This window comes from Phyllobates terribilis, unplaced genomic scaffold (assembly GCF_046119375.1).
Source record: "Phyllobates terribilis strain yellow unplaced genomic scaffold, ASM4611937v1 Scaffold_12__6_contigs__length_324123572, whole genome shotgun sequence".
NCBI lineage: Eukaryota > Metazoa > Chordata > Amphibia > Anura > Dendrobatidae > Phyllobates > Phyllobates terribilis.
The window spans coordinates 38700916-38717923 of NW_027362772.1; the positions used below are offsets into that span (position 1 = coordinate 38700916).

At 44.9% G+C, this 17008-nt stretch overlaps 1 protein-coding gene across 2 annotated transcripts in view; it reads right to left on the minus strand.

The window, feature by feature from the left end:
- Positions 1-1809: 1809 nt before the first annotated feature.
- The window catches only part of LOC141172005 (sialic acid-binding Ig-like lectin 13), a 157054-nt gene continuing 141855 nt past the window's right edge, over positions 1810-17008 (minus strand). The window contains exon 10 of one of the 2 annotated variants that reach the window (XM_073655769.1): positions 1810-4530. In XM_073655769.1, coding sequence (XP_073511870.1) covers positions 4366-4530 — 165 coding nt within the window. In that variant the 3' untranslated portion in view covers positions 1810-4365. The remainder of the gene's footprint in view (positions 4531-17008) is intronic. The other variant, XM_073655768.1, reaches the window with a different exon arrangement.

A 17008-nucleotide genomic window follows, 5' to 3' on the forward strand; every position in this document is an offset into this window, starting at 1 on the left:
TCTGTTACTAGGCCCGCCTCCGGAGCAGAGCTCATGCAGAGCCCCTGCTCCCTGCCACTTCTGCTCAGACTTCTCTGCACTGAACTAAGATGGTGCCCACCTTTTTTACTCCCTTCTCAATGCACCCAGGAACTGCTTCCTCCCTGCTCCTGCACTACAGGGTTCCCCTTCCTCAGTGTTCCATCCCCCCACTCCAGCCAGGGACAGGGACTGTCGTGCCCATCTCAGGGGCATATTGGTCGCCCTGCCCCACGGCAATGTGGTGTAATGCATGCAGGTGTCGGGTCCTGATCCACACTCCATCCTTACCTGAGAGTGAGATATCACACCTCTGGGTGAGGTGCAATACCTCTGTAGCAACCGAGCCCTCAGGGTGCTACAGTTCCATTTATCTTCAGCCTAGGTGACGTATTGCGATACAGGGCCGTGATTTTGGCTATAAAAGGGTCCCCTAGATCCCTACCCCAAGCTTTTTAAGAGAATCATATATGGCGTGCAAGGAGACTCTATGGAATGCTTTCTCAGCATCCAACGAGAGTATCTAATTACAAATTTTTAACTGCATCTAGTCCAGGAAATACTTTGTGCCTAGTAGCAGTGTCTGCTAGTCAGCAGATTATCCCGGCTGTTAAGCAAGCTACACCACCTGTAGTTTGGACACTTAATTTTTTCAAAGGAAATGCTTCGGGACCACGGGATACTCAGTGAAGAGCATCAGGAGGCACCCCAAGGCATAGGGGCTGGGACTGGCAGTAGGATGCCTTGCGGTGGACAGCCGAGCTCGATCCTTATAAAAGCTTTTTAACTGCAGCAGCTTTAGTGGACGTTACTGGAGCTGGAATTACGCGGCTGCTGGCATGAGACTTGCCCTCCAATAGATCCTTGTAAATGGATTTAAAGTGTATTCATTCAAATTAGAGAGACAATTTAAATTAAAAGCTTAGAGCTGCCTCCACCACAGGAGGGCTCGCTCGACCCACCAGCGGACAGGCACCAGTATTGGGAGAGGGGGGCTGGCCGTCAGGGTTCACCGCGGCTCTGGCACAAACCCGGCGACACGGAGGTGGCACGGGCAGGAGCGGACTGAACGTGTCGGCTTCTCACTTTTTGGATTTTAGAAGGGCATGACATGCCTATATCTGTGTCTCCCCCTCCTTTTACTCCTCCACCTCTTTTCTTTTCTCATGACTATATGTACTTGTCACTTTTCCATGTGTTAGTTGTGTCTTCTGAGCAGTTTGTCAGCTTTTGGACACCTTTGAAGGTGTTTTCTATGTGTTTCTATGTGTTTTTGTTTGCCTGCCATTGGTTTTAACGGTGTTCGAAGGTGTTCGATGAACAGTTCGACGAACACACGGGTGTTCGACGAACCGAACCGAACTCGAACACTACGGGGGTGGCTCAACACTAGCCACAACCACCATGGCTGTGGCATTACAGTGAGTGGCAGACAATCCCTGCATGATTGGTGCTCTAAATAGCGCCAGACTTGCAGGACACGCTTTTGGTGCACGAACAGTTATCGTACATAACCTCGAACAGCCGAATTTTTTGCAAATCGTTCGCGTTCGTCGAACGACTCGAACACCGCCCAAAACAGATCGAATTTGAGATTGGCAAACAGTTGTAGTCGAACACCGCTCATCTCTAATCCTGAGTTGCATCCTTTAATATCCTCCAGAGCTGCACTCACTATTCTGCTGGTGTAGTCACTGTGTACATACATTACTTATCACTGGAGAACAAAGCAGACTGTGACTCAACATTTTTTCTAGATTATTTTTTTCTTAGTGTATAATATTGCCCTTAAGATAACATTCACTTTTACTTACAGACAACGTAAATGAATGTATACAAAATCTTCCCTTTTTATTGTGGATTGTGATAGATTAGAATCATTTTTTATGTATTCGGTCATTACTTATACTGTTTCTAGAGGAAGGGGATTAACAAAAATATTTTAAAAAAAAATTCATAAATAGAGTTTCATTCTTAACAGCCGCATGTAGCTAATTTATATGTAGAAGGAGATGAAGACCAACAGTATGTGCCCTACTGTTTCCTTCCCTCTATTAGATCAAATCTAAGTTTCTATTTTCTAAAAAGCCACAATTAAGATGGTCTGTGACTGAGGCATCACAATTGTGTTTCCTTAAAGTAAACTACTGTGACATTATAAGACTTTCAAATTGGTCAATGTGTCGCTACTAATGTGTTTTAGTTAAACAAGATAATCTTGTAGTTATGATACCTTTTAACCAAAATAAATGATGTTACGAGGCAAGCTTTCGGCACAACTTAGGTCCCTTCCTCAGGTATGATATGGCAAGGTATATGAAGAAACACAAATATATGACACATTAAAAAGTCCATCGCTTACAGCCAGGCCCTTGGATATAATCGGATCTGTTTCAGTCCAACGGAGAGGGATGAAAACTTAACCCATCTTAAAAATACATTTTTAAACCAAGGAAACCACCCCACCTCCATTGATGACCAGATCATTAGAGCCACAAGGATCCCTTGAAGTCAGTTACTTCAGTACAGAGAAAAAGAGGAAAATAATTGTGTGCCTCTGGTGGTGACCTACAAGCTACAGCTTGAGGTACTGAGAAAAAGTGCTAAAATACTTCACCACATCCTACACAAGGTGACCGGCTAAAAACAATATTCAAAGACCCTCCCTTGCTGTGCTACAGGCAACCTCCAAATTTAAGAAACATCATGATCTGAAGTTCAATGCCCTCAGATACACCAAGAGGAACTTTTCCTTGCAATATGAAGAGCTTCAAAACCTACACCCATGTAGAAACCAAAGACAGGATACAGATTCCCAACACACAGCAGGAATATAAGATTCCCGGGACATTCACATGTTCCTCTTCCAATGTGGTGTACTTAATTCTGTGTACTATATGTCCTATTGGGGGTCTCTATGTGGAAGAAACAGGACAGAAACTGAGAACAAGGATGAGGTCTCATCGCCAAACGATTGCAGATAAAAAAAAACTCAGGTACCGGTGGCCAAACATTTGTGGTCCAGGACACAACATTAACAATATGAAAGTTGTCATATTGAAAGGCAGCTTTAAATCACAAAAACATTTAAGGGTCTGGGAATACAAACTGATTAGGGTCTTTCACACCCTCCACACAGGAATAAATCTGTCAGGAGGATTTATGTCTCACTACAAAATCTGAGAAATCTACTGCAGAAACAGTGAGGGCACCAGGCCAATGATCTTACTTGGATATTGGGACCATAAAACTTTCACACCACTAATCCAATCCAATTAAGGACTCACTCTCCAAGCTCAGTTTGTTTTTTTATTTAAATATCAATTTATTAAGCCATGCATCTGCTTTTCCTTTTTTTCCTTCTTTTTTTCCTTTCTTTGTGTGGATATATTTGTGTTTCATCATATATCTTGCCATATCATGCCTGAGGAAGGGACTTAATTAGTCCCGAAAGCTTACATCATTTATTTTTGCCAGCCATTCAAAGGTATCATAACTACAAGATTATCTTGTTTTTCCCACTGAGAGCAATCTTTTTTCAACTGGCTAACACGGTACCAAACTACTTTTTTCCTTTTAATTAAACTAGTATCAGCTTTTATGATATCATGAGTGGGTTAAAGTTAGGTAAACAGAAGTGACATCACAAGTGGATCTCAGACAGGTAATATGCTGTGACATCATTAATGTGTTTCCATCAGGTAATTTGCTGTGACATCAGAAGTAAGTTCCCAAAATGTAGGATTCTGTGACATAATAAAGTTTCATCTGGTGACATTATGTGACATCACGACTGTAGATCTCAGGATAACCTACTGTGACATCACAAGTCAGATTAAGTCCACTGACATTCTTTGACATCTCAATTGTAGTTAGGCTGCTGTGACATCACTGGTTTTAGTCCAGCGACTTTTTGTGACATCACGACTATAAATCCCTTAGGTAAGCTGTGGTGACATCACAAGTTTTACCTCATTCACATTCTGTGACATCATGACTGTAGGTTTCTTAGGTAAATTCACTTGTGATTTTACAGCAGGTTAAGTCCAGTGACATTCTATGACATCATAATTGTAGGTAGGCTGCTGTGACATCACTTGTTTTAGTCCAGTGACATTTTGTGACATCACGACTGTAGATCACTTAGGTAGGCAGTTGTGACATCACAAGCTTTAGTCTGGGGACATTTTGTGACATCACAACTATAGATCATTTAGATAAGCTGCTGTGACATCACAATTAGTTTCGGACAGGTAAGCTTAAATATTCCACCAAATTAGTTTGGGCCAATTTATTGTTCATTTAGACAAGTTTTTGGTATCTTCTCATGTGTAAAAGCTTTTTTATTTATTCATATTCATTATCAATGTATTTTGGAGCATTTTTAGGTTTCAGCTTTGAAAAATCAATGGTGGCGTAATGTATGTCCTCAACGTTCATATATCCAAAAGAGTTGTTGTCCTCCGGTTCTGAGTAGACTGAATTAGTCCCAGTCTCTTTGGTTGGGTTTCCCTACAATAAAAACAAGATGTAATTAAAAATCAGTAGTAAGCATGCCTATTCTACATCTATCATTGCATATGGTTCCAGTATAAGAACCAGATAACCCCTTTAAGATTGTATGAGAACTTTAGGCCATATGAATGTAACCACTGGGTACATCTCTTCCTTAGTCAGGGTGAAGGAGCAGTAGAATGAGTGACTCTGTATTAATAATTTGTATCCCCCACCAGTATCAAAATCACATATCATCAGTGGACCATTTACATCCAAACCAGTCAACTCCTTTAAAGGAAATTTTCAGTGGTTTTGACTATACAACACTGTTGACAGAGATAAATAGGACACATAGAGACCTGCTTAGTTATAGCCTCTACACTCTTCTTGAACCATGAATGGAGAAATCAAGCTTTTTTTTTCAGCAAGTGCTTTAAGGGTCATCCCTAAAGGCCACCGCTAGCACCATGAGAATTCTCTCATGTTGCTAGTGCTGATCTCACTGAGCTCAGCGCAAGCACCTTGAAAATTTTCTCACGGTGCTAGCGGTGAGCTTATTGAGGTCACAGCAGTTGATCGGCCCGCTCACAGCAGCTCATTCTCCCCTCGTTTCAGCATGAATGGTCGCATTATGCCACCGTGAATTTTGAAAACCACATATTGCACAGATGGATTATGGCGTGGGACAGTATGGATTATTTTCACATCGGACAGGTGAGGGATATGGCTGTTTATTATTTTTGTTTTTTTACAGGGGACATTGGCCTCAGTGGATTAGGCATTAAGGTGAGTATTAGTGATGGGCAAACCTGAATTTCAAAGTTCGGGGTCCGTACCAAACACCTACTGTTCAGGCACGGATCCCGAATACGGAATTCCTCAGGAAGTCCTTGATAATGTTCGGGTTCAGGTTCGAGTGTTTCTCGCGCAGGAAACACAGGCTCTGATCGGCGGTGATGCTATTACTGTGGTCAGAGAACTGTAGCATCATGCTGACAGGTGTCAGCATGATGCCACAGATGTGACAGTGACCCGCAGTAAATAGCTTACTGCAGGTCATAGGCGTCAGCTGATGGTACTATTACCACCATCAGTCGGCGCTGTGGCATCATGCTGACAGGTGTGGCGGTAAAAAGCTTACAGCGGGTCATAGGCACCGGCTGGTGGTACTACTACCACCATCAGCCAGTGCCTACTATCATAGGAAACAGCGAGCGCAGGCACCGATGGATGGGAGCAGTAGTCTCTCATCCGCCAGAGTCTTTGCTCTGCTGAAAGTATAAAAAAATGGTAAAATTACTAAAAAAATATTGAAATAAAAAAAAACCATTATACTCACCTACAATTTGTCCCTGATGTTCTCCGCCCCTGCAAAAAATAAAAAAACTCCATACACTCACCTTAGAGCTAATTCCCAAAGCCCATAATCACCTGTAATAAAAATAAAATAAACCAACCTCATTCTTACCTTTCCAATGCAGTCCAAATTGCGAGGGTCCCACGAAGATCCCTTGAACAGAATGGCCACATTGTAAAATGTGACCGCTCTGTTCATTTGTCGGCAATAGACTGAGCTTATTGCTGGCAAATGAGGTCAGCGCATGTGCGGTAAGTATTTTCCCATGCTTGCGTCAATAAGTTGAACTCAATTCAACTCATTGAGTCAGTGAAAGAGAGGGAAAAAAATAGAATGCGCTATTTCTGGGACATCTGAGGGCTCCTGTTTCTAGCCTCAGAGGGGGCCAATATTCATGACCCCTTCCTAGGTTATTAATATCAGCCCCCAGCTGTCTTCATAGCCTTTGCTAGCTGTTAAAATAGGGGGACCTACATTATTTTTTGGAGGTCCCCCATTTCAATAGCAAGTAAAGGTTAAGTATACCGCTGGGGGTTGATATTAGTAGCTTGGGAAGCTCCATGGGTATTACCCCCTTCCCAGGCTAAAAACCTCTGCCCCAGCTATCCGTTTTCCCTCTGCTGGTTAATAAAATTACGGGGGACCCCACGCCATTTTTTCCCAGAAATGTACTCATTTATTAATAAATTACATGAACAGTAAGGTACACACGCAAAGCACAGATTATATATATATCACATATTTTACAATGTGGCCATTCTGTTCATGGGATCTTTGTGGGACTCTTGCTATTTAGACTGTGGCAGACAGGTGAGGATGAGGTTGCTTTATTATTTAAATTTTATTACAGGTGATCATGGGCTTTGGGGATTAGCTGTAAGGTGAGTATATGGTGTCTTTTTAGTTTTTTATTTTTTGCAGGGGCGGAAAACATCGGGGACAAGGTGTAGGTGAATACAGTTAGGTCCATATATATTTGGACAGAGATAACATTTTTCTAATTTTTGTTCTAGACATTACCACAATGAATTTTAAACAAAACAATTCAGATGCAGTTGAAGTTCAGACTTTCAACTTTCATTTGAGGGTATCCACATTAAAATTGGATGAAGGGTTTAGGAGTTTCAGCTCCTTAACAAGTGCCACCCTGTTTTTAAGGGACCAAAAGTAATTGGACAATTGACTCCAAGGCTATTTCATGGACAGGTGTGGGCAATCCCTTCGTTATGTCATTCTCAATTAAGCAGATAAAAGGCCTGGAGTTGATTTGAGGTGTGGTGCTTGCATTTGGAAGGTTTTGCTGTGAAGTAAACATGCGGTCAAAGGAGCTCTCCATGCAGGTGAAACAAGCCATCCTTAAGCTGCAAAAACAGAAAAAAACCAACCGAGAAATTGCTACAATATTAGGAGTGGCAAAATCGACAGTTTGGTAGATCCTGAGAAAGAAAGAAAGCACTGGTGAACTCATCAATGCAAAAAGACCTGGGCGCCCACGGAAGACAACAGTGGTGGATGATCGCAGAATAATCTCCATGGTGAAGAGAAACCCCTTCACAACAGCCAACCAAGTGAACAACACTCTCCAGGAGGAAGGCGTATCAATATCCAAATCTACCATAAAGAGAAGACTGAAAGTAAATACAGAGGGTTCACTGCACGGTGCAAGCCACTCATAAGCACCAAGAACAAAAAGGCTAGACTGGACTTTACTAAAAAACATCTAAAAAAGCCAGCACAGTTCTGGAAGAACATTCTTTGGACAGATGAAAACAAGATCAACCTCTACCAGAATGATGGAAAGAGAAAAGCATGGCAAAGGCGTGGTACAGCTCATGATCCAAAGCATACCACATCATCTGTAAAACATTGCGGAGGCAGTGTGAAGGCTTGGGCATGCATGGCTGCCAGTGGCACTGGGTCACTAGTGATTATTGATGATGTGACACAGGACAGAAACAGCCGAATGAATTCTGATGTCTTAAGAGCCATACTGTGTGCTCAGATTCAGCCACATGCAGCCAAACTGATTGGTCGTTGTTTCATACTACAGATGGACAATGACCCAAAACATAAAGCCAAAGCAACCCAGGAGTTTATTAAAGCAAAGAAGTGGAATATTCTTGAATGGCCAAGTCATCTGATCTCAACCCAATTGAGCATGCATTTCACTTGTTAAAGACTAAACTTCAGACAGAGGCCCACAAACAAACAGCAACTGAAAACCACAGCAGTGAAGGCCTGGCAGAGCATCAAAAAGGAGGAAACACAGCGTCTGGTGATGTCCATGAGTTCAAGACTTCAGGCAGTCATTGCCAACAAAGGGTTTTCAACCAAATACTAGAAATGAACATTTTATTTACAATTATTTAATCTGTCCAATTACTTTTGGTCCCTTTAAAAACAGGGTGGCACATGTTAAGGAGCTGAAACTCCTAAACCCTTCATCCAATTTTAATGTGGATACCCTCAAATGAAAGCTGAAAGTCTGAACTTCAACTACATCTGAATAGTTTTGTTTAAAATTCATTGTGGTAATGTCTAGAACCAAAATTAGAAAAATGTTGTCTCTGTCCAAATATATATGGACCTAACTGTATAATGTGTTTTATTTTTATTATAATTTTTTTTTAACTTTCATCAGAGCATAGGCACCGGCGATAGGAGACTACTGCTCCCATGCAGCGGTGCTTGCGCTCGCTGTTTCTTATGGCAGTAAGAACCGGATGATGGTGGTAGTAGTACCATCAGCCCGCGCCTATGACCCCCAGTAAGCTTTTTACCACGGGTCACTGTCACAGATGTGGCATCATGCTGACACCTGTTAGCATGATGCCACAGTGCTCTGACCACGGTAATGCTATGATTGCCGATCAGAGCCTGTGTTTCCTGCACTGTCATGCAAATGACAGAGCGGGAAAACAGGTAAATTTGGGTCCCCCATTCACATGAATGGGGTCTGTATTCGGGTTCCGTGTTCGGGTACTATTCTGGTACCCGAACCCAAACTTTTAATAAACTGTTCGGCGTTCGGCTCAATTAGCCGAACCTGAATAATCACAGATTCACCCATCACGCACTGAGTATAAGTTTGCTTTTTTATTTTTGTTTTTTTTACAGGGGACATTAGATTCAATGGATTAGGAGTAAAGGTGAGTATAATCACTGTTTATTTTTAATAAATGTGTAAAACAGCGAGTTGACTTTTCTTTCAAATAATTTTAGGATTTTATTCTTGCCTTGTGTTTATTTCCAAAAATAATATGTGTGTTTATTTCCAAACTTACTATGTGGTTAGGAATGGAAGTGTCTTACAGAAACCTCTCCATTACTAACCCCTGGGCTTGATGTCTTGTGGCAATACAAGGCTGACATCAACTCCAACCCTATTACCCCACTCGCCACCGAATCAGGGCAAGTGAGAAGAGTCGAGACTAAGCTCTAGATTCGGTGCATCTTGTTGATGCGCCCTTTCTAGGGCGGCAGAGAGCTGATGTTATTAGCCTCGGAGGGTGCCAATATCCATCTATTACTAACAGCCCACAGCTGTCTGATTAGCCTTTGCTGGTTAGAATTTATAGGGGGACCTTAGGTAAAAATTTTTCTTTGGTCCCTCTGTAATCTAGCCAATAAATGCTGATAAAACATCTGGGAAGGAACATTTGGGCCTAATAGCCCCTTCCTATGCTATTAATATCAACCTGCAGCTTTCTGTTTAGCCAATGCTGGTTAGATTTTAGGGGGGTACCCTACATCAATAGTTTTCTGGGGCCCACCTATAAACTAGCCAGTAAACGCTTATCAAACAGTGGTGAGCTGTTATTAATAGCCAAGGAACATTTGGGCCTAATGGGCAGTTTCCTAGGCTATTAATATCAGCCCTCAGGTGTCTGTTCAGACTTTGCTGGTTAGTGAATATAGGATGTAACTCACTTCAATTTTTTGGGGTCTCCCCTATAATAACTAACCAGTAAAGGGTAAGCAAACAGCTGTTAGCTGTTATTAATAGACTGAGAACCTTTAGGGCTATTGTTCTCTTCCCAGAATATTATCATAAGCTCGCAGCCAACGGCTTTCCCTCTTCTGGTTATGAAAATTAGGGCTCTGTCCCATTTGCATTTAAATCGGATGAATGCAATAATAATGGGAAAAATTGCATTTGTAGCAATTTAATTCTATTCTTCTGTTCTCAATTGCGTTTTTTTCCTCCTCCGATCAAATTGAATGTTAAAGAAAACAGCATGCTGCAATTGAATGCTGAATTGACATATAAGACTAGCAGTGGTGCCATAAGTGAGGTCCCAGGAGTTCATGAGGTGATGAACTCATGTTACCTCTCTCGCAGCAGGTCAGCGCTAAACACTGCAGGAGTGATCATGCTCCTGTCAGTGTATCACAGACTACTGGATAGAACAGTCACATTGGGACACTCTGGATTATGCGGATTACGGCGGACAGTTCTTACACAGAGAAAGGGGTAAACAAACTCCACAGGGAAGAGTGTAAAGACAGCGTCTTGTTGCAGCTCCTTCTCATGGACTTCCTGTCTAGACTGTCACACATCAGACACTCTTAGAACACACACAGTTTCTTGCACTGCCCCTCCTCTGAGCTCAGCCAGGCAAAAGTCACAGGGTCCTAGTGCTCTCCTGCTGTTATCACATTTCACACTCTCACATGCCACCCCACTAGAGGTTGGCGTCCTCGACACACCTCCCCACTCAAAGTCATCTTGTGCAGGTATACCCGCCGTAGCTCGAGTAGTTCTCCTGAGACCCACCCCAACAGGCTCAGCTCCCGAGGGAGCAGAAGTCTCTTCAACGGGAGCCAATGAGTCTGCTCCCTCCTGAGGTGTGGCGCCCCGCGCCACATCATACGGATCAGGTAACTGACCTGATTCCCCGTTCTCTGAAGGACATACCACATTCTCAATACTCTCTCCACATGGGGACAGATCGATCGCAGGGGGCAAGTAAGTAGGGGCGGAGGCAGACCCACCATCAAATTCAAGAGCATTAGGGATGCCCACCCCTCGGGACTAGTGTTGAGCCACCCCCGTAGTGTTCGAGTTCGGTTCGGTTCGTCGAACACCCGTGTGTTCGACGAACTGTTCGTCGAACTGTTCGTCGAACACCTTCGAACACCGTTAAAACCAATGGCAGGCAAACAAAAACACATAGAAACACATAGAAAACACCTTCAAAGGTGTCCAAAAGCTGACAAACTGCTCAGAAGACATAACTAACACATGGAAAAGTGACAAGTACATATAGTCATGCGAAAAGAAAAGAGGTGGAGGAGTAAAAGGAGGGGGAGACACAGATATAGGCATGTCATGCCCTTCTAAAATCCAAAAAGTGAGAAGCCGACACGTTCAGTCCGCTCCTGCCCGTGCCACCTCCGCGTCGCCGGGTTTGTGCCAGAGCCGCGGTGAACCCTGACGGCCAGCCCACCTCTCCCAATACTGGTGCCTGTCCGCTGGTGGGTCGAGCGAGCCCCCCTGTGGTGGAGGCAGCTCTAAGCTTTTTAATTTAAATTGTCTCTCTAATTTGAATGAATACACTTTAAATCCATTTACAAGGATCTATTGGAGGGCAAGTCTCATGCCAGCAGCCGCGTAATTCCAGCTCCAGTAGCGTCCACTAAAGCTGCTGCAGTTAAAAAGCTTTTATAAGGATCGAGCTCGGCTGTCCACCGCAAGGCCTCCTACTGCCAGTCCCAGCCCCTATGCCTTGGGGTGCCTCCTGATGCTCTTCACTGAGTATCCAGTGGTCCCGAAGCATTTCCTTTGAAAAAATTAAGTGTCCAAACTACAGGTGGTGTAGCTTGCTTAACAGCCGGGATAATCCGCTGACTAGCAGACACTGCTACTAGGCACAAAGTATTTCCTGGGCTAGATGCAGTTAAAAATTTGTAATTAGATACTCTCGTTGGATGCTGAGAAAGCATTCCATAGAGTCTCCTGGCACGCCATATATGATTCTCTTAAAAAGCTTGGGGTAGGGGTCTAGGGGACCCTTTTATAGCCAAAATCACGGCCCTGTATCGCAATACGTCACCTAGGCTGAAGATAAATGGAACTGTAGCACCCTGAGGGCTCGGTTGCTACAGAGGTATTGCACCTCACCCAGAGGTGTGATATCTCACTCTCAGGTAAGGATGTAGTGTGGATCAGGACCCGACACCTGCATGCATTACACCACATTGCCGTGGGGCAGGGCGACCAATATGCCCCTGGGATGGGCACGACAGTCCCTCTCCCTGGCTGGAGTGGGGGGAGGGAACACTGAGGAAGGGGAAACCTGTAGTGCAGGAGCAGGGAGGAAGCAGTTCCTGGGTGCATTGAGAAGGGAGTATAAAAGGTGGGCACCATCTTAGTTCAGTGCAGAGAAGTCTGAGCAGAAGTGGCAGGGAGCAGGGGCTCTGCATGAGCTCTGCTCCGGAGGCGGGCCTAGTAACAGAGGCCCAGGCCTGGAAGAGGGAGAAGGAAGGAAGAGGAGCGGAGAAGGCTCCAGGAACGAGGAACGAAGGGATCCCAGGGGTGCGGACGGGCGAGTCGCCACCGCACGCCCGAATCCACCTGCGTGGAGGGGTCAGGCCAAAGGGGGAGACCGGTCCCCGAAACTAGTGGAGGCAGGAAACGACCCTCAGCTAGAAACAGGAGGCTGTGACATTTTATGTGGCGCAGCCCCTCGCTACACCCGCTAGGAAGGCACCACATAGGGTCAGGGAAACTGGCGCCAAGTTTACCAAGAGGAGGCCCGTGGCAGCCGGACAGAAGGGTTGGTAAGAAAGGCCAGACAAAGGACACACAAAGGGGGTCCTGTGAAGCGCTCCAAAGTTATCTGGGAGTTGTCTGAGCCCCTCACCTGGTGAGCACAGTACGACGTGGGCAGCCGTTACCTGCAGACGTGGTCTGGATAATAAGAACTGTGAGTAAAGGCCCTGGACTGCATCACTGACTCCGTGTCGTTACTGCTGCTGCCCTGCACCATCACCCCCATCCTCCGCATACACTGCCCTGAGGCTATACTCCTCCCGTGGGGAGTTATGCTACGCTCTGCTGCACCCACAACACCAGCCTCAGCGGTCTGCCCTGGAGCGGCGGTTCACTCTGACCGCAATCCACGGGTGGCGTAGTCGGACATTTAAACATCAAAACCACATAAATAGTTCCGCCACTGGTTTGACCGCCCTGAGCCACGGAACCGGGTCGCCGCCACGGAGACTACAACCACCAGCATCCACCAAAAAGGGTCCGGCTCCGGGTGTCCCAAGGCCCAGGGGGCGCGTCAGAACATTTTCATCACCTTTCACAATCACCAATGGGACAAGTCAGGGATGTTCTCTGTTCCCTCTCTTATACATCCTAGTGACGGAGCACCTGCTCTCATCAATTCGCAATAACCCCAATATTAGGTGGATTGAGGTGGGAGGCACCGAGTACAAGTGCTCTCTATTTGCTGATGATGTCCTAGTATATATCACTCAATCACATAAATCCATCCATGCTGTTATGGCTGAAATAGATCACTTTGTTACATGGTCAAATTTTAAAATCAATGCAGCGAAGTCTGAGGCCCTCGATGTCTCCCTCCCCAAATCCTTATAGGATTCCATCCAGTCCAACTTTCCCTTTGCCTGGCCCTCACAGGGTATCAAATACTTAGGAATTCCTATTCATAGAGACCTCTCCCATCTATGTTATCTTAATTTTGGGCCCTTTATTGAACAACTCCATACAGACCACGGTTGGCAAGTTAGAACTGTAAGATTCACTACGTGAACCACTGGTGTTTTGTGGAAAAGCACATGTACACTGTGTTCCAAATTATTATGCAAAAAGTGTTTAGGAGTGATAAGGGAAGAATTTGTTTGTTTGTCAGTTAAACTCATTGATGGTGATGTGTGTCAGGGCTCTTTATATCACTGTAAGCAATTGCAGACACCTGTGCTAATTAGTTTGGCAGGTGTGTCCAATGAAAGGCAAGACTACTTAAGAAGGCTGTCTCACATTATTAAGCAGCCTATATTTTCTGCCAAAATGGGAAAGAAAAAGGATATGTCGGCTGCTGAAAAGCAACAAATTGTGGAGTGTTTAGGTCAAGGCATGACTACAATCAACATTGTGCGATGATCAGGATGAAGTGTCTTGGCAATCAAGAAGTATGTACCTGACTCACAGTACACACGTGTGCGTGCTGATAAGGGCAAATTGAGGACTCTTTCCTACAGGCAATTACGTCAGGTTGAAAGAGCAGCGGCAAAAAAGCCTTGTCATAGCAGCAGACAAGTTTTTGAAGCTACTGGTGCCTCCAACGTCCCCCGAACAACGGGATGCAGGATCCTTCAGAGCTTTGCAGCTGTGCATACGCCATCCTGTCGACCTCCTCTATCCACTTCACACAAGCAGAACCAGCTCCAGTGGGCCAAACATTACATGAAGACGGATTTCAAAACTGTTTTGTTCACGGATGAGTGCCGTGCAGCGCTCGATGGTCCAGATGGATGGAGTGGAGGATGGCTGGTTGATGGACACCCCACGCAAACACGGCTACAGCGCCAACAAGGAGGAGGTGGAGTAATGTTTTGGGCTGAAATCATGGGGAGAGAGATTGTCGGCCCCTTTAGGATCCCTGAAGGCGCTAAAGATGAACTCCATAATGTATGTGGATTTTCTCAAACAGCACTTCCTGCCATGGTTCAAGAAGAAGAACCGTGTATTTCACAGCAAGATCATTTTTTTGCATGATAATGCACCATCTCATGCTGCACATAAAACATCTGCATCTCTGGCTGATATGGGCATAAAAGGGGACAAACTTATGGTGTGACCCCCATGCTCCCCTGACCTCTACCCCATTCAGAACCTTTGGAGCATCATTAAAAGGAGTGTCTATGATGGCGGGAGGCAGTTCACATCTAAGCAACAGCTCTGGGAGGGTATTCTGTCCTCATGCAAAACAATTGAAGCAGAAACCATCCAAAACCTGACAAATTCAATGGACGAGAGAGTTCAGAAGCTCCTTTCGAACAAGGGGTCCTATGTGAAAATGTAACATCACCTAGAATAAAGTTTTGAGTTGAAAACTGTTTGATTTCAGTTTCTAACAACCTGCTAATGCTTATAATTTCAAAAATGACCATTTTTTTGGTCTTTATTAAAATGAAAAGGTTGATCGAAAAGTTTGGGGGATCTAAGAGTGTGGCAACCCAGTAGTCATGATCACTTCGAATTCTGACAATATGAGGGTCATGCTGCAGGTAGTGCAGCAAGAAGGCACTTATGTGTCTTGCGCATCTCGGAGCCCCAAAATTATTTTCCTGGCTAGATGCAGCTAAAAATTATTATTAATTTTAAATCTGGTGAAGCTTTAGTATAGATGGCCTAATAGGATCAGTGCTGCACACTGCTACAAAGCCCAAAATTATTTTCCAGTCAAGATACAGATAAACATGATTAGTAATTTTAAATCTGATGGAGCTTATTATAGATGGCCTAATAGAATCAGTGCTGCACACTGCTATAAAGCCCAAATTATTTTCCAGCCAAGATATAGATAAACATGATTAGTAATTTGAAAGCTTAAAACGGTTGGTAGGGTGATTTTAACCAATCATCAAGCTTTTACTCTCCCCAGGATGACACAGGGGTAGAAAAGTCGTTTCGGATCCATGATTTGTTCATCTTATCTGTCAGCACACCACCAGCAGCGCTGAACACACGTTCAGACAGAACACTGGCTGCGGGGCATGACAAGATCTCCAAGGCGTAAGTGGCTAGCTCCGGCCATTTATCCAGATTGGAAGCCCAAAAAGAACAAGGGTCCAGTGACACAGTCGTGGCTTCAATGTTTACTTGGAGATACTCCTGTACCATCGTCTCTAGGCGTTGACTATGTGTCAGACTTCTTGTCTCCTGTGGCCTTGCAAAGGATGGGCTAAAAAAGTGGTGAAATGATTCCGCAAAATTGATGTTACCAGCAGATACTGTGGTTCTGTTACAGTTTGAGTGCTGAACACTTGACGGTCCCACGGTTGGCAAGTTGGAACTGTGAGATTCACTACGTGCACCACTGGTATTTTGTGGAAAAGCACATGTAAGATTCTGCAACAGTCTCTGCTGATACTCCTGCATGCGTGCATCCCTTTCTATGGCAGGAATAAATTCTGCAAATTTACTTTTGTACCAGGGATCTAACAGTGTGGCAACCCAGTAGTCAGGATTATTTCTAATTCTCACAATTCGAGGGTCATGTTGCAGGTAGTGCAGCAAGAAGGCACTCATGTGTGTTGCGCATCCAGGAGCACCAAGTCCCTGTTGTGTTGGTGGCGAGGTAACAATCATGCTTCCTTCCTCTGTCCTCTCCCCCCAACCTCGCACAACAGAAATGTGATCAAGGTCTCCCTCATCTGATGAGTCTTCCATCAGTTCGTCCTCCACTTCTTCCTGGGCTCCTGCACCTTCCTCACTAGTTTGGCTGCTACCATGCGCCCTGGTAAAACCATCTCCCCCACCCTCACATGCCTGCCGCCTTGGTGCTGCCGACCGTCTGGACCTTGCAGATGTTAGCCCTTCCGCATACAACTCCTCCTCCTCTACTTCCTCCACCTCCTCTTGTGCCACCACCTGACTCCGAATTCTGTTTAACATGTGCTCCAGCATGTAAATCACCGGAATAGTCATGCTGATAATGGCATCGTCAGCACTAAACATCTTCGTCGCCATTTCAAAACTGTGCAGAAGGGTGCATAGGTCCCTGATCTGAGACCACTCCTCCAGCGTGATTTGCCCCACCTCTGGATCTCGTTGGCCCAGGCTATACGTCAAAACGTATTGCACCAGGGCTTGTCGGTGCTGCCACAGTCGCTGCAACATGTGCAGAGTTGAATTCCACCGGGTAGGCACATCGCATTTTAGCCGGTGAAGTGGCAGGCCCAACGACTTCTGTAGAGATGTAAGTCGCTGAGCTGCGGGATGCGAACGGCGGAAGTGAGCACACAGCGACCGTGCCCTCTGCAGAAGGCCATCTAGTCTGGGATAGTGGGCTAAAATTTGCTGGACAACCAGGTTCAACACGTGAGCCATACAAGGCACGTGTGTGACATTGCCCCGGCGAAGGGCCGCACCCAGGTTTG